Here is a 22,367-nt window from a genome sequence, read left to right as displayed (position 1 = left end):
TTATTGCTTACAGGAACTGGGGGGATAATCAAACTTTGATCAAATATTTTCTTTTAGTACAGCCAATACAACAAATCATTTGAATTTCAGAAGAAGCGGTTTAATGGCCTGAGAAGTACATGGGTGCCTGGGGAAACAGTGAAATGGAGGAGCCTGGAAAAGAATCATAATCTTGTTCAGGATTTGTGCCTTCCTCCAAAAGAAGTTCTGTGCACTTAGAAATACCTACGGGGCGTTTTTTCGTTTGTTTGTTTTGCATGGGTGGGAAATCTCAGGCCAGGCAACAAATGTGGAGCTCAAGGCCTCTCTGTCTGGAAATCACCCTAGGCAACACCTCTCCCCAGGCCAGAGCCCTCCCTGGCTGACTGAAATGTGCCACTGAACTCCAATAATGCCTCTTGCTTGTGCCTGGAAGGAGTATAGAAGGTTTTTTTTGTGTGAATGTGTACTACTGTACTGTATAAAGGTAAAACATACATTTGTTGCTCCACCCAATTTGGTCTGTAGAACCTACCCACCGCTGCCACGTGCCCCTTGGCAGATAGCCCAGAAGGGAATGTGATATTCAGGCTGAAGAAGGTTCCGCACCCCTGCTCTAACAGAATGCTAATTTTTGCTCTGTCAAGTAGGTAATCAAGCCTGTGAGAATGTTGTAGGCCTTTGAGTTGCCTCACCCAATGCTCTTGTTAAACCACTAAAACAGGGTAAAACAGTCTGAGCATGTTCTGCAGTTTGATCTGTTAGAAAGGCCTATTTCTCACTATTTTGGCAGGTGCCCTGGACATTCTTAAACAAGCACAGCTTGCCGGGGGGGGGGGGACACATACCCTAAGGTTCATGACATTCCTTTTTGAAATCCATACAGATTTCTGGTTTCTGTGTGCTAAGTTGGGCTATTTCAGCTGCTGAATTTCACATTTCCTAACTCGGAAATCTGAATCTCAGCTGTTTATAAATGTTTGCTTCAAATATAAAATCAAATGTCACGGCCCTGAAATCCAAACCAGAGAAGAACCAAAATCCTCATTGATCTTTCCTGTTAGGTTGTCTCCTAAAATGGAGCTTTGTATTTTGAAAATGGAAGCCACAGATACAAAGATCACTATTGGGTAGGCTCATCATAGAAGTCTCTCATAGTACTGATGGATGTTGATGTAGCAGAGAACTGGATGGGAGGCTACAATACCTTAGTTAAGGTGCATCTCCCTCCCAAATGGTTGATTAACATGGTGAGTATTCCCTGTAAAAATATCTCACAGCATTCTGGGTGTTCTGGGCAATTTTGGTTATTCATTAATGGCTATCTGGTATTAAGTCTGAACCAGCTGTGCAGTGACATGAGAGTATTGCTTCTGGTGCCACTAGATCTGGTCAGCACAATTTGTCACCCATCATGCTAAATGCAGTCCACTGGGGCTTGATAAGACCTGCTGAGATTTCTGCCTGTCTTGCTGCGTTGTGCAGACCGAATCTAGATCATATGGATTGTCCCAGTTTCTCATTTTATTTGGCTGGTGCTGGGTTACTGAAAGTGACATGTTAACACATATCCCTTCCAGCTTGCAAACCACCTACAGTCATTTTATCTTTGGCATTTGAAGTGTAATTTTAGGTCTGAACCATAACTCATACACATCATTAGAAATCTCTTCATCTCAGATGGCATACAACTGAATGTGTGGTCTTCACGGTTTAAAAGCATTTTGTCTGATATAACTTGTAGTGATAAGAAAGTTTTTTCTATAGTGTTTGATCTGTGGTGGTTTGAGCTGGAGGTTTTGCACATGCAAATAATTGTGTAGTGTACAGAAATTAAGTGATGGGCATGCACATCTAAACTTATTGACAGTGGAAAGAGAAAGGCGTTTTTAACCTATTATATGGGTTGTGCTGGAAGACAGTGTCAATGCAACTCTAGGCGTGTTTACTCAGAAGTAAGCCCCACTGTGTTATATAGGGTTTACTCTTAAAAAAATTACAGTCTCAGAATTGTGGACTTGACATTAAGGTGGTAGAGTGACATGAATGATGGTGGAAAAGTAGGAATTATTGAGGAATTTGCTCTTTGTGAATTCTGAAGGTAACATGTTGACTACCACTGATGTACATAAGCACGTGTTTATAAACTGCCATTGGAACCTTTCTTATTTGGGTTGCATTTTAAATATGTGCCTTCAGCACTGCAATATGTCTTTATTTTACTTAATCTGACATCCAATTATTCAGCAAAATGTATTATTGCCACAGCATTCAACTAGAATTGCATTGTACCACTCTGATTAGAAGGCCCCCTGTTTTATTGTTATTCCTTTCTGTAAACTGATTGGTATATTTATCGACTAATTTGCATAATATATAAGAATTTTGGGGAGGGGAATACATCAGAGAAATTAACCACCCTAATTGCAAAGGGCAGCAACAGAACCCCCTCAGGCAGCACTCCCAGTTCCTTAAACAAATGACATTGAAATGCATTATGTAAATTGCCAGGGAAATTGCATCTTAAAACACAAACAAATGACACCTGAGGAAGTGGCAGGATTTGCACATGTAATTCCTCTTTATTTCTCTGTCCCTTGATGTTTAGGTAGTCATGCAGGATTGCTGGCTTTAGCAGTGACTTCCATGGTTAAATGAATGAACATAACAGGCTGGTAGCTGAGTAGCCATGTGTGACCCTTGCCTGGAGTACTGTCTAGCAGTGATAAAATGTTTACATTACTCTGGGGTGTCTCATACGCTCAAACTGAAATTACTTCTGAAGTTTTAAAATGTGGTGTAGCGAGAGCTGTAGCAGTGCTTGTCTTGCTTAAAATTAGCTCCTTGCTGGAATCCACATTTTGTGATACTGTTTGTTCCCTGCATTGAGTTGCTTGTAAGATAGAGTAGGCGTATACTTTTTATTATTATTATAATAAAAAAAAATATGCTTGTGGCTGTGAATTCTCACCAGAAGCAGCACATAGGTGATTGGGGACAACTGCTCACCATCTCCTCTCCCTGCTGTGGGGAGAAATCCTGCAGCACTTTCCACATTTTTTTCCAGGTTCCCTGAAAAAGGTGGAAGAATCAGGATTGGTGCCTCCCCTCCCCCTGCATATCACAGGGTGTCAGGAACAGAACAAAAATCAAATGGAGGACGTAGGACCTCACTGCAAGCCCTATCATGGATGGGAACAGGTAGAGTCAGGGCACCCTGGTGGAAAACCTGAGTCCACAATCCATGATGACCCCACTCAGGAGACTTGCAGAACGAGGGCGCCTGATGCCTCCTGACTAAACTCTTCTCCCTAGTTTTGCTACCCCTTACAGCTCAATAGTAGAAATAGGAATATAGGGAACTGCCTTCTACTAAATAAAACCTGGACTTGGGACCTTCTACATGCAGAGTAGATCCTCCACTGCTGAACTATGGCCCAGCCTCAAATGGAAACAAGTCTGAGCTGAAGATTGGTGGCATGATAACTTCACAGCAGCATCCACCCTATTTCAGAGTCCTTCTTGGAAGGAGGCTGGAGAAACCCAGCCAGATGGGCGGGGTGCAGTTGTTGTTGTTGTTGTCATCTTAAGTTTGGTGAGAATCAAGATCTCACTAAGGCACAAGTATGGTGTGGCAAAATCTGGCCATTGTGACTTGGAAGCTGCTGGTGCTATAATCAGGTCCTGGTTTCTAGTTCTAATAACCTCCTGGACAGCATCCCTTCTGTTTGGGCCTTGGCCCTGTAGGCTTCTGACTCTTGATAATCTAGTTGGTGCTGCTGGACAGCTCCACTGCTGTTCAGCTCTTCAGTTGTAAAAATAAATAAAGCTGATCTGCTTCCCTTGCCTAGATTGTAAGACTGAAACAGATCATGGAAATGAGGGAGCATCTTTCTCTTTTAAAGCACCTGTGCAGAGTAAAAATATTGCCATCATTCTCATTTTCTGCCTTCTGGCAGATTCAAACAACAACTTTGATGATTTAATTGTGTGTATGCGCACACACGCACACAAACACGATAAGACCATTAAGGTTGTGATTTGAACCTGCATGCTACATGATTCTTTGATATAAACCAGGCCTCTGGTTTAGAGCTTTGTGTAGCAGAATTGTGTTCTCTGGAACTGGGATGGGAGCCATTAAGTCTAGATGAACCATATTGCTAAATATACAGTAGAGTTAGTGTGGCAGCTGATCTGGTCATTACCATCTGGTCTAAGAGGAAGGTGGCGGGGTTGTGTGGGTGGGAGCGAGAGAGAGCCAGAGCATTCATGTTACCCTCTTACTCCCTGAGCTATGTGAGGTTTTGTTGTACTGCCACAGGCGGAGCCAATGTTGTGACTGCTGTCTCCACATGACAAACTCTGGCTAGATCAGATTTTGTTGCACTTGCTCTAACATGTTCAGCCTCAGCTGAGTGCAGAAATCCAATCTGTCATGAATTAGGCTCAAACTGGACATGATGCTAAATGTGTCATTGGCAACCATCTCAGTTTTTATATGTACATAAAATTAATAAGACATATTTCATTGGCAATTTTCATTGGGGACACACCACATAGAAAGGGGAGCTTTAACCCTCTCCTCCCCAGTCAACAACAACAACAACAAAATTCCCTAGCAAGAATCTTCAAAGAACAAGACCATCTATGTACTGTATAAAAATATAAGAAAAAGGCACCATACTGGTGAAATGGGAACAGACCTACCAGGCAATCTGTTGAGGTAGATATTCTTCTCTCTCTCTCTTTTTGCTTTTTAATCTTTTATGTTCTACATTATAACTGGTTTTCTCATTACCTTTTTCATGCGATAAGTTGATTGAGAAGTGTTGAGACTGTAAAAATGAAATTACGTGAAATAATTGATTTTAGAAAGTAAACAAAGAAATTCCCCAGTGCTCAAAAGAGCAGCTTTCTCTTATCACATGGCATGAAAACAGGATTTGTTTTCATTCAGGGGAAAGTACAAAATGTTGCTCGAGTGAGCCACAAAGTAACTGCCCAGCTATATGAATGATTTTGAGACTTCGAACAATCTCTGTGTGCTTGAGCTGGCAAACGAAGGATGCAGATGCAACACTGGGCATTTCCAGATCATTAGGTCACTGTGCTGAGGCCTACCGAATCTTTGGGTGATCAATGGCGGCATGGGGACTAATTGTGGCAGCTGGCCAACCCATCTGGTTGTTTCCCTTTAGACTTGGCCAGAGTATAGCAAGGAAAGAAGCTTTAGAACAGTAGCTGCCACATCACACAAATAACACACAAATCAGGACCTCAGTCTGAATCATAGGACAAATGTAAGGGGAAATCATGCTGTCCCAGTATCCTTGGAACATCTAGTCCAGCAGTCACTTAACCTTATATCCTGCTGACTTGAAGCATTCCCACAATGTGGCAGCCAATGGTGGGGCTGAGGAAAAGCTCAGTTAATGATGCCAGGACATGAGATCCATCAAATACACATCACAAAGGTGAAGGAGAGAAGTCATTGTGAGGCTGTTTACAGTGACAGGCCTCTGCTTCTTGTAACGAGTACCGTAGTTCTGCCCTAAGTTTTTGTTCTTACTGGAACTCTTCATGAGTTTGCTCAAAAGATCTGCTGTGTACCAATATGAGCTTTAGAACCGTATTAAGCCCCGTGCACTTAATACCATCACTGTGCTCGCAAGCAGAAGCAATTACCATTTACAGTGAAGTGCTCATTATTGCAAGCACAATGAGGCAAAAATGGCAGTCACGATGGAGCAGGGTTAACTATCATTACACTGTGTTCTACACCTCACTGGCGCCTCCGAAAACCAGTCTAAATATATTTACTAAATAAGTTTGTGACCAGCCCTCTAATTGGCCCCAAGTTCCATGGGGAGGCATGAGCAAGAAGGATGATTCCGAAAGGAGTATTAGCAGCAATTAATTCACGTACCATCGAGAGTTTAGTGCCTTGTGAAAAGTTATTTCACAGACAAAGCCTATACATTTGCTTCTGTTGGAGGTGATGACTATTATTATACCCCTGGATAGCATGGAAGAAAGCCTTATACTCTGTAAAAGATTAAAGAGACTATATCACTTTTTACATAATGCTGTATATGGAAATAGGATATGAATACTGAATGAACCTGGGGGATTTTTTTCTCTTTGGCAAAAAAGCTCTAACCTTCTTTAACCCATGTCAAACAGGCAGAATTGCTACAAGCTTTTACAGAATATTTGATGAAGATTTCCCCTATAGTAGCTTCCCCAACTTTAAATAATTTATTTCAAACCACTTGCCAAACATTTTGGAGGGGGCGGCAGAATACAGGCTGGCACAATCCTCCTTTTTATTATCGATCCATTACCTAAGCAGCTTTTTTTAAAAAAATCACCTTGGACAGAACATTTGTGTTTAAAACTGCAGTGGTTTCTGAAGATGCAGGCATGCTTGGTTTAAACAGAAAGTTTCTGGCATCATTAAAAAGGGGAGTTTAAAGAAATGCATGAAGGCCCAAATATTTTATAAGCAATGCGCCCATGTTTGTTATTGAGTATCATGGATGAATATTCTGGACAGAAAGAGACAGTCATAAACCAGCTCTAGTAGTTGTCAGTAATCACTAGGATGGGTAGTTTACTTCCATGCATCTGTCTGAGAAGCTGAGCTATCGAAGACAGAGTGCACTGAAGATGCTGGGTCCCATCTCACCAAAGATGGCTCTGTGTCTTCTCTGAGTGGGAGTCTACCCTAGTCACATATAAAGCAGGCAGTGAGTTTGTGCCCCGTTGTAAGAGCAGGAGGTGTGGTGTGGTGTATGTGCAGGGCCAGATTTAGGTTTGATGAGGCCCTAAGCAACTGAAGGTAGTGGGGCCCTTTATACGTCCAGCTGTCCTTTGTCAACAACAAATTGTCACTGCTTTTTGTGTTGAATATCTGCTATATGGTAATTTATGGACCTAATAGGTATCAAAAGCCATTTGCACATGTTGTCATGCAACTAGCAGAATGTAGGCACCCTATATATGGAAATGAGCAAACCAGTGATATTTTAGGGAGCAGGTTAGCAGGTGGGGCCCATTACTTACATCATAGAAGCTTACACAACACAAAACACTGTTGCTGTATGTAGGTTTTATTTTAGTTTTTTATCTTATACAGTCATACCTCGTGTTGCGTTTGCTTCAGGTTGAGCATTTTCAGGTTGCATCCTGTGGTGACCTGGAAGTACTGGAAAGGGTTACTTCCAGGTTTCGCCGCTTGCGCATGCGCAGGTGCGGCAAATCGCAACCCGCGCATGCGCAGACACGGGTTGTGTTCTGCTCATGTTGTGAACGGGGCTCCGGAACAGATCCCGTTTGCAACCAGAGGTACCACTGTATTCTGGAAATGTAAATTCAGTCGTCCCCCCCTCTTTAATTTTTATTGGGGCTCCCAAGAGAGTGGGGCCCTAAGCTATAGCTTGTTTAGCTTATACGTAAATCCGGCACTGGTGGTGTGCGTATTGTGCCTCCAGTCCCAATTTTTGTCTTCATTGCTCAGGTCTGATATCCCAGTGAAACTTCTGTCTCAACCCTGACAGAGAGCACCCAGGTCACACGCTGTATGAGAAGACTTGAAGGGGGAAAAAAGAAGCACGCCAAATAAACATCCCAAATCAAGTCACTATTCAGTCTGACCTAGGAGCGAAAGTGATTTCAGTGCACTGAACCTATACACTGAATGTTTTCCCATTGAGCCCTGTACAACGTTGAAGGAAACCTGCCCTTGGGTTAATGGCATGTGCAACTCAGAGGAAGGGTCTGAAGCCACGCACAGCGTTTCTACTGATGAAGCAGAGTAAATCTGGACCATGGAAGTGGGGTGGGAGACTGCCTGGGAACTGCATGTAAAACTGTTCTGAGCTCCTCAGAGGAAGAGCAGAGTATAAATACAGTGGTACCTCGGGTTACATATGCTTCAGGTTACAGACGCTTCAGGTTACAGACTCCGCTAACCCAGAAATAGTACCTCGGGCTAAGAACTTTGCTTCAGGATGAGAACAGAAATCGTGGCGGTGCGGTGGCAGCGGGAGGCCCCATTAGCTAAAGTGATGCTTCAGGTTAAGAACAGTTTCAGGTTAAGAACGGACCTCCGGAACGAATTAATTATGTAACCAGAGGTACCACTGTAAACTGAGGACACACTTCATATTTTGATTGGAGGAGATGCGGGGGTGTGGTGTGGGGTGGGGGGGTGATAATGGATTCTGTACCTCTTCCCCTGGGTGTCTTATGTACCCTCTTCAACAGAACAGGATTGCTGTACACAATCTTATGTACATCGCTTAGGTTTTTTTTTTTTTACAAAGCAGTTTATGAATACAGTACTTTTAAATAAAATGAAAATTCTAAATAAAATTAATATTAAGTAAGTCAACTATCCACTGCTGACATGTATAGAATGCTGAAATCAAGAACATCACAATGCAGGTGGACCTATGTGCCCAATTTTCTTTCTTTCTTTTTAATATCCAGGAAAGATGTATTTGTTTTAACAAAATTTATATACCACTCGATTGTAATAAAACCTCTATGCAGTTTACAATAAATATTAAGACCACCAACAAAACAATAAAAAACCCAATTAAAACATTTAAAAGATAATTAAAAGGAACTATAAAAAAAATAAAAAATCGTCGACACCTATGTTTCTGGATAGGCTTGTCCGAAACAAAAATGTTTTAAGAGAGTATTCTGGAGAGGAGGCAGTTCCAATAAGCTTGTCCACATTGCCAGGTTGCATTAAATGGAAAAAATATCCATCTTGTCAGTTGGTGCCCTACTGACAACCAGGACCAATTCTGATAGCACCATTACATTCAGGTTTCAACTGTTCTCCTTCTGGTGTGCTTGAATGAATAATTTTTTCTAGCATCCTCTGTGACAGGCATCCCCAAACTCAGCCCTCCAGCTGTTTTGGGACTACAATTCCCACCATCCCTGACCACTGGTCCTGTTTGCTAGGGATGATGGGAGTTGTAGTCCCAGAACAGCTGGAGGGCCGAGTTTGGGGATGCCTGCTCTGTGACATTGCAGAGGATTCTGGAGTGCATCTCTTAATTTGAATACCAGTTCACTGGCACTTCTAAAATATCGCTGCCCCAAGTGTCCAGTTGCGCTATTTTTTGCATTCAGATTATCCCTCCTAATAATCTCATTATTTTCCCACTATGTGTGCTTAGTGGTATACGAAGTACATTTTACAAGCTTTACTTTGCTACAAATGTCATTTAGGATTTTAACAGGTGGCACCATGAACACATATTTGATAGTTTCCACAAAAAATAATTCATTTCAAGTTGTAAAGCTTTCTAACTATTTCAGACCCCCCCAAGCTTTTCATATGAGCCAAGCAAGAGCCACCATATTAAAGGAGGCAGCCTTTTATTATTAGTCGTCTTGAAAGACTGCAGCTGTTCCCACAATCTTTTGTTTACCCTTTATATGAATTTTGTTGTTTCTTGCTTGCACAGTCCTTGTTTAGACATTTTCCTTCATAAATTCAGCATTGACATTGATATCTTCAGAAACCTTTTTTTTCTGGGTAAGAAAACCACAACATATTAAAAATACAAAAGTCTCAAAAGCACACTTGCTATTTCTGTTACCTATTTATTTCCTCTGAGACTGCACAGTATATGTAAACTCCCTGTGTTGGAGGTATTTCAGAATTCCACATAAAGCACAACATAATAAATGTTGTTAGAATTCTTCTTTTCTTGACACTCATTGGAAACTGTCACAGAAACTTATATACCAGTTCCATAAAAATGAATACTGGCAACAGCCACAGAGTGGCATGCACTACCACAATATTTTCCAGCATGTGGTGGAATCCGCTTGGTAACTGGTCTGTGTGGGAGCAATCCCAAATGACTGTGAATGCCCCCCTTACTCTCCTCAGGATGGGGTATTTATGATAAGGAAATGTTGTGTTTTCCCCAGAAACTGAAGACAGCACAGTTTTAAATGGGCAACACAAATTGTTCGATGTATATATATTGCCTTTCGCTTTTATATCCAGCTGGGTGTAAACTTGCAATTATCAAATGAAGTTAGTGCTGTATATTAAAGACAGCTGTCTTATTGTAGAGCTTCCTCCAGGGGCTTCAGAGCAGCTGGAAACTATATTTGTGAAAGATTTCTGAAAGATAAGGGATTGGATCGAATGGTGTTGCTTAGCGGATGGTAAGGCTTCTGCCCGTGAATTGGGGAGGAAAGCCATTTTCATCCATTTCCCATCCCGCCTGTAGCTCCACCCCTATATATCTGCCCTGGAGGGTCTCCAGAACAGATTTAGGGGAGCATAGGAGGCTGGAGGTGGGAGGAGGAATTACTGACAACAGCTTCTGCTCCCCTGTTCTGTTGATGGAAGTCTTACTGTTGACTGACACTGTTGAATACATCCCTGTGCCTTCTTTGTAGATGCAGAATACACCAAGTCAATCTGTTGGCTCTGCCAGCTGGAGAATCATAGTTATGGTCAAATATGAACCTCTTTATTCAAGTGCACCCTTCATAGGTGTTCGCTTTTGGTTCACAGCCAGAGACATTGGATATTGGGTTAAATACAAGACTAGGGCAAGATTGTGGCCACTTTCCTCCTTTGCCTCCAATAGGCAGATATTCAACCTAATTAGTATGGAGATGCAGAGACGGGAGAAGTTCCGTTTGTTGAATTATTGCTAAATGTGAAAGAGCCCTGACAATTAACCTCAAAAATTGTAGCAAACTACTTCTGAGTATGTGTTACTGCACAACATAAACATGCTTTAATACACCAAAGAAAATTAAGAACTGCCTGTCTTGAAGAAATTCAGGTAAATGGTTGAAAGTCGATAAGGCTGTATTCATGCTGTTTTTTCCCTCCTTTTATGCAGGGTGGATTGCTATGCTGGGAGCAATATGGCTTCTCGTGTTAGCCAACATTCAGGATTTTGAGATGATTCTGAGTAGAGTGGAATGGGCAACGCTCCTTTTCTTTGCAGCACTCTTTGTTTTAATGGAGGTAAGAAGAAGATTTAAGCCCCCCAACCCAATCCCTGTAAGTTTTGATGCCTTGAAGTCGATGGTAGAATAATAGAGTGTTAGGAGATCTTTGCACGCTCACACAGGAGAGGAGATTGCAATAGGCCATTCCTTTGAAATTGAAGAGGTGTGTATGCTACAGCACTCTTGTTAATATGAGATTCTAGATTTCATTGTATATGCAACTTCATTGCCTATTATTATGACAAGCGGAATATGTATGGAAGGAAGTCTTGTGTACCCATCCATTGGGTCCCAGTCAGTGTAGCCTTTACTGTTACCTTTTAGCCCAGGAGTGAAAAAGAAAGCTTTGACCACCCTCGCTATGTTACCCTTACTTTTCCTTAGAAGGGAATGGCAAACATTTCTTTGCATTGCAGAAAGTAATCGGATGAAGTCAGTGACATGGTAAAGAAAGGCCAAGGCTTTGCTTTTGCTGCTTCTGATAAATCCATTGCTTTGAAATAACAGAGTCATGAATGCTGCAGGTCTCTTTTGTTAACATGAGTTTCTAGATTCCATTGTATATGCTACTTAAATGCCCATTGTTATCACAAGTGGAACATGTGTGGGCAGAGGGTTTGTATATCGCAGATTACAATGCGCCGGTGCCTCATTCTTCACCAGCCATTTATTTATACTGTAGAGAGTAAATGGGTTCGGTCAGGGACAGTGGCAGAGCAAGCTGATTGGAGCCTGGGGTGGCGTATGCGCCCTGCGCCCAGGGGTGGGGCCAGATGCCCACGGGGCAGGGTGGGACGTTCCGTGGGGCCTCCAAGGAGTCTGCTTGCCTCCTCCCACTCAGCCGCCCTACAGCTGAGGGGGAGGCTGTGGGCAGACGGTTTCGGGCAGCGCAGAGCCTGCGGGCGCCCAAGCCACTGCGTCACTCCCAGGAGAGACACATGGCTCAGGCACGCTGCAGGCCCCGCGATGAGTGCCAACCACCATATTGTCACCCCCCCAGTGGTGACACTGGGCGGCTTCCCCACCGCACCCCCTTCCTCCGCCCCTGGTCAGGGATCCACAAAGGTAGGGCTAAGGCTTTCTTTGCTTCTGGTAAATCGTCTGGGATAGGTTTTCTCCCTCTGCCACCTGTGTGCCAGATTGTATCCCATTGACTTTGAATTCAGTGGAAGCCACTGAGAAATAAGGAAGCCTTCACCTGCATATTTATCTTTGCTCTCTTTTTTGGTGCCATAGAATCTCGGTTTTAATAACCCAATAGAAAGAGAGAAATCATGTTGTGAATACCTTTCAGGAAGGGAGGAAGATGTATGGAGGGATACATTGTACAAACACCAGAATCTTTGTCACTGAGTGCCAGCATGTGCTTTACTGCAACACGTTTGTGCACTGTTTTCATGGAGAAAGTAGAGGAGGATAGTTAGGACAGAACTGAGACAGAGGCTATATCTTTTCCAAGTGACCTCAGCTGTTTGTTATCCAGGGCCTATGTGTCATGTTCACTCATGTTTCTACTGTATGGATACATGGACCAAGGGATCATTTTGTTTCCCCAAATGCGGAAACGGGGCCTGAATAGAACTGTGCTCAGTGCATACCATGTGTATGTGTGACCTTAGCAAGTATAGTAGCTCTGATGTACACACAAAACATATGCAAGATTCCTTGTTGAAACAGAAGGGCTAACTCCATATTTGTTGTGCATGTGGAACTGTCATCTCCACCGAAGTGACTAGAGAAGTCTGAATTGGCCGCAGCTGCATATGTCATTCTGAAGACCACACATCCAGTTGCGGCATAAAGGAGTTTGCAGCATATCACTGTCTCCTGATAAAAGCATGGTGACCCTTAAAAGGAGTCTGTACTCTTTAGTGTCATCAACCTAAGTTAGAAAGACTGCAGGACGATCATAATGTCTGTTCAGGCTTGAAAGAACAATTTCTTCACAGTAGATTTACCAGTTTCAGTAAATATTATTTGCACAATCATATAGCCAGCTTGAGAAACAGAGCTCAGAGACAACGCAGGACATTGGCTATAGATGTTTAGTAGAAATAGAAATTTTTCCTGTGCTTGCCATTGTTCCATTCCTATGTCTCTAATGGGGGAAAAAATAATTAAAAACGGCAAGGGGGAAGCATTTTTCAGGGGGAGCAGTTAACCACTCTGCTGATTCTCACCTTTAAGAGTCATTGAGTACATACCTAGACTGGCATTAGGAGAGCAGCACAGGGCTGTGAATTCAGTATTTTCCTTGCAGTGTCCTGATCTATCCTTGAGAAACAAGCTGGTTCAAGAAGACGGAATCAGTATGTGTGTCTGTACAACTCCAGCTGAGTGTATTAGGGCTGTGTGCTTCCCCCAGAAATCTTATTCAGGACCCAATCCATGAAATGAAACTCAAAGTGACTTACAAAAACGAACTCGAAAAATTAGTATAAAGACAAGTATAAAACAACCTAAATTTGACAAGTAAGAGAGAGATATATAAAAACAAATTCAGCTGCACCCCACCCCATCCAAAGATAAAAGACTAGAGAGATGCTACTGCATCTTATTCTTGCAGGGGGGTGACAGCATGAGAAAGCCAATTCAGAGTGCTTTCACCCATTGTTCTTGAATCATCCTTAATGTGGATATGACCTTCAATCCTAATTCTTATCTAGGAATTTTGAAGATGGAACCTTGAGAGTCTATATTACCAGCTAAGCCACACTAATACCTTTTAGCTGGGGTTTTGCTTTTTTTTGGCAGGCATTCTCTGTAGGTCTGACTGCTTAAGGCACTCAGTTGTGGCTTGTGGCGGTGTTTTCAATGCCATTCCTCACTGAGTATTCAGCCCTTGACGTAACAGTGAAACAGAGAATGAAAGTTCAACAGGTTTGAGCCACTGGGAATTGAGGTTATTTTGATGGCTCTGTCAGAGGCATGTGTACTATATACTCCTTCTTTATGTCACTGCAAACATGATGTTTGCTCTTTATTCTATGTGATTTTGGTTTACCCGCTAGAGCAGTTAATGCTTGAAACAAGCAGACAGTTGAATGTGTACCGTGTCTTGGAAACTTGAGGAAGATGCACTTTCTGATTCACATTTACTGTGGGTGGTGGCTTGGGTGTGCTACTGTTCCGCCTGTATTTGCTGCAGTAAACATGGAGCCATGATAAACAGGAGATGCGTATCACCATAGACTTGGTGGACATGTGTCATAGAAACATCTGTGAACCCAGTCTGCCATATAAAATCTAAAGTGTGATTCCACTGTTATTTCCAACATAGGCAACAGCTGGAAGGAGCATCCATGTTAATTCCCATTGAATACCCAATGATGATGGTGACCCACCCATCTGGCTGGGTTTCTTTAGCTACTCTGGGTGGCTTACAGCATATCTAAAAACATCAAGTGTTAAAAACTTCCCGATACAGGGCTGCCTGGAAACACTGGGTGCATGTTATTGCAGCAGATTCACAGCAGTGTATTCAAAATGGACAACCCCCTTAAAAAACAAGCAAACATTCAAAACACCATTGTTTGGGTGCCTGAGATATCAAATAATGGTAAAGAACATTCTGACTGAGGATGAAAGAAGAGTCAGTAATAGAATGTTTCAAGTTGATGGAGCTGTCTTGAGGGATGCGGAAAGTTCTTTTGTTTAGAAGAGAATGATATTTGAGATTTGTGAGGGTCTGCATTTCAAATACTAATTCCAAGAAAGTAACTGGTTATATACTTTTTTGCTACAGACCACTAGCTACCTTTACAGATGTGAAAGCTTTGAACCTAAGGCTTTTGCACAACTGCTGAGCTACACAACTGGGATTACTTGAAACAACTATGATGTCTGAAACCACTTGTGCATAACGAAAAAACTGGAACAGAAAGGGCTATGTAGAGGTCCCAGAAATTTACTTTAGAATGCAGGTCATCTTTAGGAGTATCTCCTAAAAACTACAGACCACATGAAGACATTATAACGATCTCTATCCTGGAAATCCATGCTCTTATTAGTTTTAGCAAGGAGTGGGAACCCTCCCACCAAACTATATTAACAAGAAATGGGGGAAAGCCCCCTAAAAGCCAACTAATAAATAAAAAAATAAGAAAGAACATAATCTCCCAGAGTCCTTGGGTAGGAATACAAATTTGCTCATGGTTCTTCCTGGTATATGAATGGATTTGGTCAGGTGGGACTGTCTGGATTATTTTCAAAGGTGGAACTTTACGCGACTCCCCAGTGATTAGATTTCAAACAGTCCTTCCTAGAAGAAGAGATGTGATTTTTAAACTTTGAAGTATTGCTTCAAATGGGAATAGAATGTCTGCATTATTGCCTTTTGATTAAACGTGGTTTCCAGAGCAACAAGTACAAATCAGTGTATTTTCTGCTAGGAGTACTAATCTTTTCAATGCTGCTAGTTATGCTACATTTTAGGCTGATATATAGCAATGTAGGTAACAATTTGTTTTTTGCTGTTCTAGAGTTTCTAAATTCCTGGGTTATGCCAAATCAACAACTTCATCACATAATCATAGCTGCAGCTTCCAAGTTCTTGCTGTGAATTTTGCCCACACTGAGGTGGACCTGCCCAAAGAGATGAAAACAAAAGAAAGACAGGAGCCCCCCGTTATTCAGGGACTCTTAAGTGCACGTTTAACTTGACTTAATATGACCAAGCCCATCCTTTTGTTAGTGAAACTTCATATGCTGATGACCCCAAGCCAGGGCTATTTGTCCTGAAGGCTCTATGGCCTTTCTGTTTACTGGATCTGGAAACTGAGCCAGAACTCTGAAAACTTCTCTGAAGTTGTTGACGAGATAACTGACTCTGAAGCTGGGAGGAGAACCCCAGAACTTTCAGTCTCTCTGAGGAGCTCTCCCTGGTCCTGCAGAACCTGAGTCCATTACCCATAACATTTGCCTATTGCCAGCACCTGCCAAGTGCTACTGGTTGAGTGCAACTGAAGGTCAGTGCCTATAAGGTGTGGTATAGTGCCTCATGGATTCCTCTTAAGCTGGCCAGAATAGGACCCTATTTTGGCTAAACTGAAAAGCTTATTGGTTGCTTTCTGGCTCAGTTAAGGGACAAAGTAAATGTGGACCATCACAGTTATTTTGTGAGGGACAAAATAGGCAAAGTTATAGCTTTAATAATTACATTAATAATTGATAGTGAACTTAATAATTAAGTAACCAACTTTTAGTATAATTCTTACCATGAGAAGTTTGTTCGATGAAAGTTTAATTGAACCAACTTCTCTTGGTAAGAACTGTAATAAAAGTTAGTGGATCAAATATTGCCTTGTTTATTGGTAGAATATCTGTTTTGAAGGGCCACCAAAACGGCAATACAACTCTGTACTAAGGGCTATTTTACATAAACATTTAAAGTGTTTATTTTATAAATGTTGATTTTTCCTCCCCACATCTAGGCTTTGGCTCACCTTCATTTAATAGAATACATTGGAGAACAGACAGCTTTATTAATAAAGGTACCATTTATAATAACATCTTACAGTGCAGAAATGGAGAAACGTCTTTGTTGCATATATACAAAGTATTATATTATTAAACTACAGTGTACATTCTGATGTCAGGGATACAAAGAGGATGCCTTGGGCTTTTTTATGTGTTACATTGCGTGGACAGGCAGATTCCTCCCAACCGCAGGCAGCGCCCAAGTGGAACAATGACTCAAGACAACATGCTATGGGATTAAAATTGGCCACAACTTTATTAAGTTTCAAATGTAGGGAGACCTTGGCTCAGGCATTGGGCGTTTATCCTTCCCAGTCCCCAGCCGGGGATCTGGGAGACTTCAGGGTTATCCAGAATGTGTGGGGATTGGGCTGGCTCTGGAGAACATACAGTGGTGCCTCGCAAGACGAAAATAATTCGTTCCGCGAGTCTTTTCGTCTTGCGGTGTTTTTCGTCTTGCGAAGCATGGTCCGTCGCAACTGCGCCTCTTCAAGTGGCTTTAAGAAAAAAGCGCAAGATGTTTTCGTCTTGCGAAGCAAGCCCATAGGGAAATTTGTCTAGCGAAGCAACGCAAAACCGCAAAACCCTTTCGTCTAGCGAGTTTTTCGTCTTGCGAGGCATTCGTCTTGCGGGGCACCACTGTATGTTCAAGCAGAGAACCCGCCCCCCATTTTGCCGCAACGGGAGAGCAATGACAACCTCTCGGCGTATGGCCAATGCCTCCCCTCAAGACGCCTTTAACAGGGAACCCTGGGATCACCGTCGCAAGGGGGGGGGTCACCGCTTCACGCCCCCCCCATTTAGGAAGATAGATTAAAGGATTTCACCCAAGGCCTGAAACCACCAAAGTTGTGACGTTTTGCTACGGGGAAGGGAAAACCTGCCAATGTAGGAAAATTCCTTTCCGGCCCTTCAACAGCGACCCTGACGTAGCAGTGCCTGCGTACCTGTGGAGAAGAGGTTTACCTGCAAAAGAAGACTTAACTGAGGGAGGGGAGGGTGGGAGAAGCTCTGGAGCTGACTGCCGCTTTGCAGGTAAGATTCACCTTCTGTCGTGTGGGCAGGACAGTCCCTCCCCTTACCTGGCCAATCCTCTGGCAATGCCTCCCCAGGTGGGATTGGGTGATTGGCTGAGGTAGGCAGAGACCTCCAGGTATCCAGCCTGGGGAGGATGAAGCCAGCCCAAACTACCAGGAGTCACACTGGGATCCGGGGGGCTGCGCATGACCACGCAAAAGGTGCCCCCCATTTGATGTGGGAAGCGGTCATTTCTTCTATCTGACCCTGGATGCAACAAAATTATGAAGACCTTCAGCAGTGAAATAATGGATTCCCCCCTTTTGGATATGTGGTGTAAAGCAAGCTCATTACAAAGAGATACAGACTGTTTCCTATCACAGATGACATTAGCAGTATTTAGCACTAGGAGACTGTGCAGAGAGCCAATGTCAGGAGTCTGCACTGTTGGGAATCCAATGCATCCTGTGTCACAACTCAGAGGGCACCTGTCCTTTGAAAACCCAAACACACCCCTTCTGCTCCTTGCTTTGCTGTCAGATAACCTGCCCTCTTCAAGAGAGGGTGAGAGAGCAAGGAGAAGCATCAACCTTAACCAGACCTTTTCTTCTCCATCTTGTTGGTGCTGTAGATGGAACCCAGAAGGAAATGTCTGCACAACAGCAAGGTGGAAGACTTGGGGCTGCTCCCCCTTCCCTGAAACAGGAGCTCACATTGACTTTAGATTCACTTAGGGAGAGCTGTTAAGACCTTGATCAGAGGTGGGGAACTTAGGACCTACAGGCTTCATTAGGCCTGCTATGTCTCCCTGTATGGCCCACGAGGCCATTATGGCCACACCTTACCCAACTGCCTTCAGGTGTGGGGCTGTTAAAGTTGCGGTAGCACCTGCAACTCCCCTTGTTAAGGTGCTTTGAAGGCCTAACTACCCAGCTATTGTTGGGTCTTCAAAGTGCAGTGCAGGGCTCTGTGCAAGCACTGAGGATGAGCTGATTGTTGATGCTTGAAGTGAGCCCAACACATCCATCATCACTTGCCTGTTGGGGCTTCGGAGACCAGCCTTGATAATCAATAGGAATTGTCTGGGTCCACCAGGAACTTCCTAGTGCAGCTGAAGGGACTGGAAGATGTCACTTGAATTCAAAGTCCTTCCTTGAGCCCTTTAAATCTAAGTCACTACCCCTGGCAACAGAAGAAGAAGAAATCTCCATTTATAAGCTGGAATTTCCCCCTCTCTCCAGAGGAGGTAGTTTAGTCAGACAATTATTATACTGTTTTTACTTTTTTATGCACTTGGAGGTCACATCTGTTTTTAAAGCATTGGGGTTGATTTATGTGGGAAATCTGTACAATTTTGGCTTTAGTTAAAAAAGAGAAACCAATGTGGCAATTTTGGCCACAAAATAATAGCTTTCAGGGCAAAGGGGACTCTAAATTTTCTTTCTTTCTTTCTTTCTTTCTTTCTTTCTTTCTTTCTTTCTTTCTTTCTTTCTATACCAGGTGGTCCCTGAAGACCAACGCTTGACAGTTGCAATCATTTTAGTGCTCTGGGTCTCTGCCCTGGCATCATCCCTCATTGATAATATTCCATTCACTGCTACAATGGTAAGTTGCATTTTCTTCTGTTAAGGGGCTGAAGGGGAGAAAAGTACAAAAACATTAGTGTATACCTGGGCCAGTGAAGGTTTCCTTCCAGTCCTCACAAATATGAGTTTACAAAAGCCTCTTTGTTATCAAGGGGTCCCTTTTGATAATGCGTTGGGATGCCAGATTTAAAAGTTATGGTACAATAAAAAGAAAAGTGTTTGAGATTCAAGCTTTGGTGTCTTTCTTTTCTTGACTACCTTGAAAAACTGTATCCCACACCATGCAATTTCACCTGCAGACTTCCAGTACTTTTAATTATACTCTTTTAACCTTGGGCTAAAGGTCAGAAATTCCAGTGTTAGTGCGACACAGTTATTCAACAATAACAAGAAACAGATATTCCAAATCTGAAATGTAATGAAGAAAATGAAGAAATAAGGTGTTGCATCCAATGGTTTACCTCAGCTGGTAAGGCTCCCTTCAGAAGAACAGGGAAGGGAGCAATTTTCAATGAATCTTCCTTCCCCTTGCAACCTCCCCATACCCTAAATCTGTTTCAGAACAGATTTCAGACAAAGTGGAGGGCAACATGAATTGCTGGAAATTGCTTCCTTCCCCATTCTGTTGGTGGAAACCTTATTGTCAGCTGAGCAATGTGGCTGGATACAGCTCAAGTGTTTTTTTGAAAGATTGATTAAAAACATGGTGGAAATGGAGCAAAAACTCTTTCAGGGTCAATGTCCATTGCAATGCTAGTTTGGTTAAAACAACAACATGGTGAATTAGAATTAGGAGAACCATCACTCCGATCATCACCAGTTTTTCAGAGCACATCAAAGCAGTGGTGCTGTTATGGAAGGATTTGGGGGCGCAAAAGTCCAGGACCTCATTTTGCAGGGCGAGCAGTAGCACCCCCAGATGCAACCAGGGTGGCTGCCACGTTTTGAAGTATATGAAGTAATACACACAGCCTTCTAACACAGAGGGTCCCATAAGACCATGAAGTCCCCAGGACCATGAAGTTCAGAGTCTAAAATTAACTACCTGAAACACTGCATCAGTCAGGGAATGACAGATAAGCAAAGCATAAAGATTGTTGTAAATACAAAGGAAAAGCAGTATAAAGTCAAACGAGGAAATCGATGGCTACAAGAATTCAAGATTTATTTAAGACATGCCTATGCCACAAAGGGAGAATCTAGTGTTGGAGATGGTAAACATGGCAGGTGGGAGACAAAAGTCAAACAAAAGAAACATGAGATTATTCCGATATTGCCACTTAAAGGAATGGGGTTGCTATTCCAGATACGGCTAACATATGATGCCTTCCAGTGTGTAGGGAATGAAGGGTGCTGCTGCATTTGAGGGTCATGGCTACAGTGGAAATCATAAGCCAAATATTTTTGGATTATGCTCACTGCCTCTTTTAAACATTTCCATGGATATAGTTGAAGCAATTGTTGGATCTTTTATTGGTAACCCAATTGGTTTTAGTATCCAGTACCAGTAGTGAATTAAGAGCTTTTGCAGTGGAAAGATCTATCTAGTGATTCCTTCAGCACCAGATCAGAACTAGTGTGGTTCTTATATGATTAATCAGATTATGTTCTAATATGAACATAGCCACATTCAACTCTTCTTGATAAAGCTGCCTTTTCTGTTTACAGGTTTACAGTTGGCATTTTAAACTAGGATAAACATGATAAATCCCACAATATGTGCTTTCAATTTAATGAATGTTTTCTGATATTTTCCACTGTATTTTTTTTAACTGGAAAGGCTCTAAACCAGGTTCCAACATCTAAATTATTCATTTAAAATATAAAGGAAATATGATTTTCTTAGCTTGATTAACTTAATAGTTGGGAAGTTCTGCCCTCAGAATATTACATGACAACACTTTATTTTCAACATTGTCTGCATTTTAATAAAGCATTATTAAACTAGGCTGCATATATTGAAACACCTGTTTACATTTTATTACTAGGGTCCATAAATTCATTTATATTAAATCACTGTTTAGGTCTTTCCTCCTAATGCAATGTATTGAACCATTGTACCAATTTAGCCATGCCCAATGTGTTTTCTGCAAAAACTGGGTTTGGGTAAAAGGGCGATTGATACAATGGGGTGTTTGTTGTTCTCATTAATGTGGGTGGTTGTTGTTTTAAAAATGTATGCCAAATAGGTGCAAGCTCTAAAATGTTAGCTGACAACCCAAAAAGCAATTACAGTTAAAAAGTTTTGTTCGGCTCAGAACTTTAGGGCTGCAGGAATGGTGGTTGACTGCTAGGATTCACCCACCTATCACAGCAGGCAACTGGTGGTTTACAAGTGTGGGTGGACTTGCCCACCTGACAAAGCTGACCCACAGGGATGGTGGAGATAAGAATCTGGCCTGGCAACTGGATCCCATTCCCATTGCTGGTGTATGAGGATAGATTGATGGGCAAGTGATATAGCATGCTTGAAATCTTTGCCATGTGCGGCAGAGTACAAGGAGTCATAGAATCATAGAAGACCAACACTTCTTTGGACTATGCAACCTCTTTTCATATTCCTGTGTTTGCATGTGCGGCACCCCTTTGTGCATTTCCAGTTTAGTACTAAATCACATTCAAGTCAAGGCTACCTTCCTGATGCCGATTACAGCTCTATTTCAGTTAGTGACACAGACGAAATTGTGGCATGGAGACAGTATCGCTGTGGATTTTGTATTGCTTTTAAATGTAGGAAACTGCGTTATAGGGCAGCTATAACTTCATAATGCAGAATTTGAACAGTGCTGTTTCCGTTGCTTGCAGAAGGAGGGGGATTAAAGGCTAACAGCGACTAGCATTGCATTCAGAAGTCAGACACCTAATTGCAGTGTTGGATACGTAGTTAGAGAAGCCAGCCTTAAGGACCCTAAGCCTAGTGCCTCAGAGAAAATCAATTTTTTCAGCTAAACAGAGATTGATCAACTGATACCGAAAGTCTTCCAAGAGCAAGCTATAAACAATAAGACACATGGAGAGAGAGAGAGAGAGAGAGAGAGAGAGAGAGGAGAAAAAAAACACATTTGAAAACAGAATGGCCATTGTATATTAGTTTTCTTCCTCCTCCCCATTGTGTAGGCCCAGTTATTGTATATACCCTATCATCAATGAGCAGGAGGCATTCCTAGGGCATTTCCTGTGACAGGAAGCATCCATGATCCCCACTGTTGTACTTCCAACAGCTTTAACCTCCAGTGCAGACCCTAATTTGGACTGTCTTCTTTATATACCTTACCCATGATAGGATGTCCTGTT

At 42.4% G+C, this 22,367-nt stretch overlaps 1 protein-coding gene across 2 annotated transcripts in view; it reads left to right on the top strand.

Annotated features, from left to right (window-relative positions):
• OCA2 (OCA2 melanosomal transmembrane protein) overlaps nucleotides 1-22,367 on the top strand; it is a 159,666-nt gene that overhangs the window by 99,707 nt on the left and 37,592 nt on the right. For both annotated transcript variants that reach the window (XM_081197573.1, XM_081197572.1), the window contains exons 19-21: nucleotides 10,881-11,008; nucleotides 16,425-16,484; nucleotides 18,988-19,092. In XM_081197573.1, coding sequence (XP_081053699.1) covers nucleotides 10,881-11,008; nucleotides 16,425-16,484; nucleotides 18,988-19,092 — 293 coding nt within the window. The remainder of the gene's footprint in view (nucleotides 1-10,880; nucleotides 11,009-16,424; nucleotides 16,485-18,987; nucleotides 19,093-22,367) is intronic.

The sequence above is a fragment of the Podarcis bocagei genome, assembly GCF_964188305.1.
Source record: "Podarcis bocagei genome assembly, chromosome: 6".
In the NCBI taxonomy this organism is placed as follows: Eukaryota; Metazoa; Chordata; class Lepidosauria; order Squamata; family Lacertidae; genus Podarcis; species Podarcis bocagei.
Note: the sequence above shows the minus strand (reverse complement) of the source record. Positions and strands in the feature narration are given on the sequence as shown.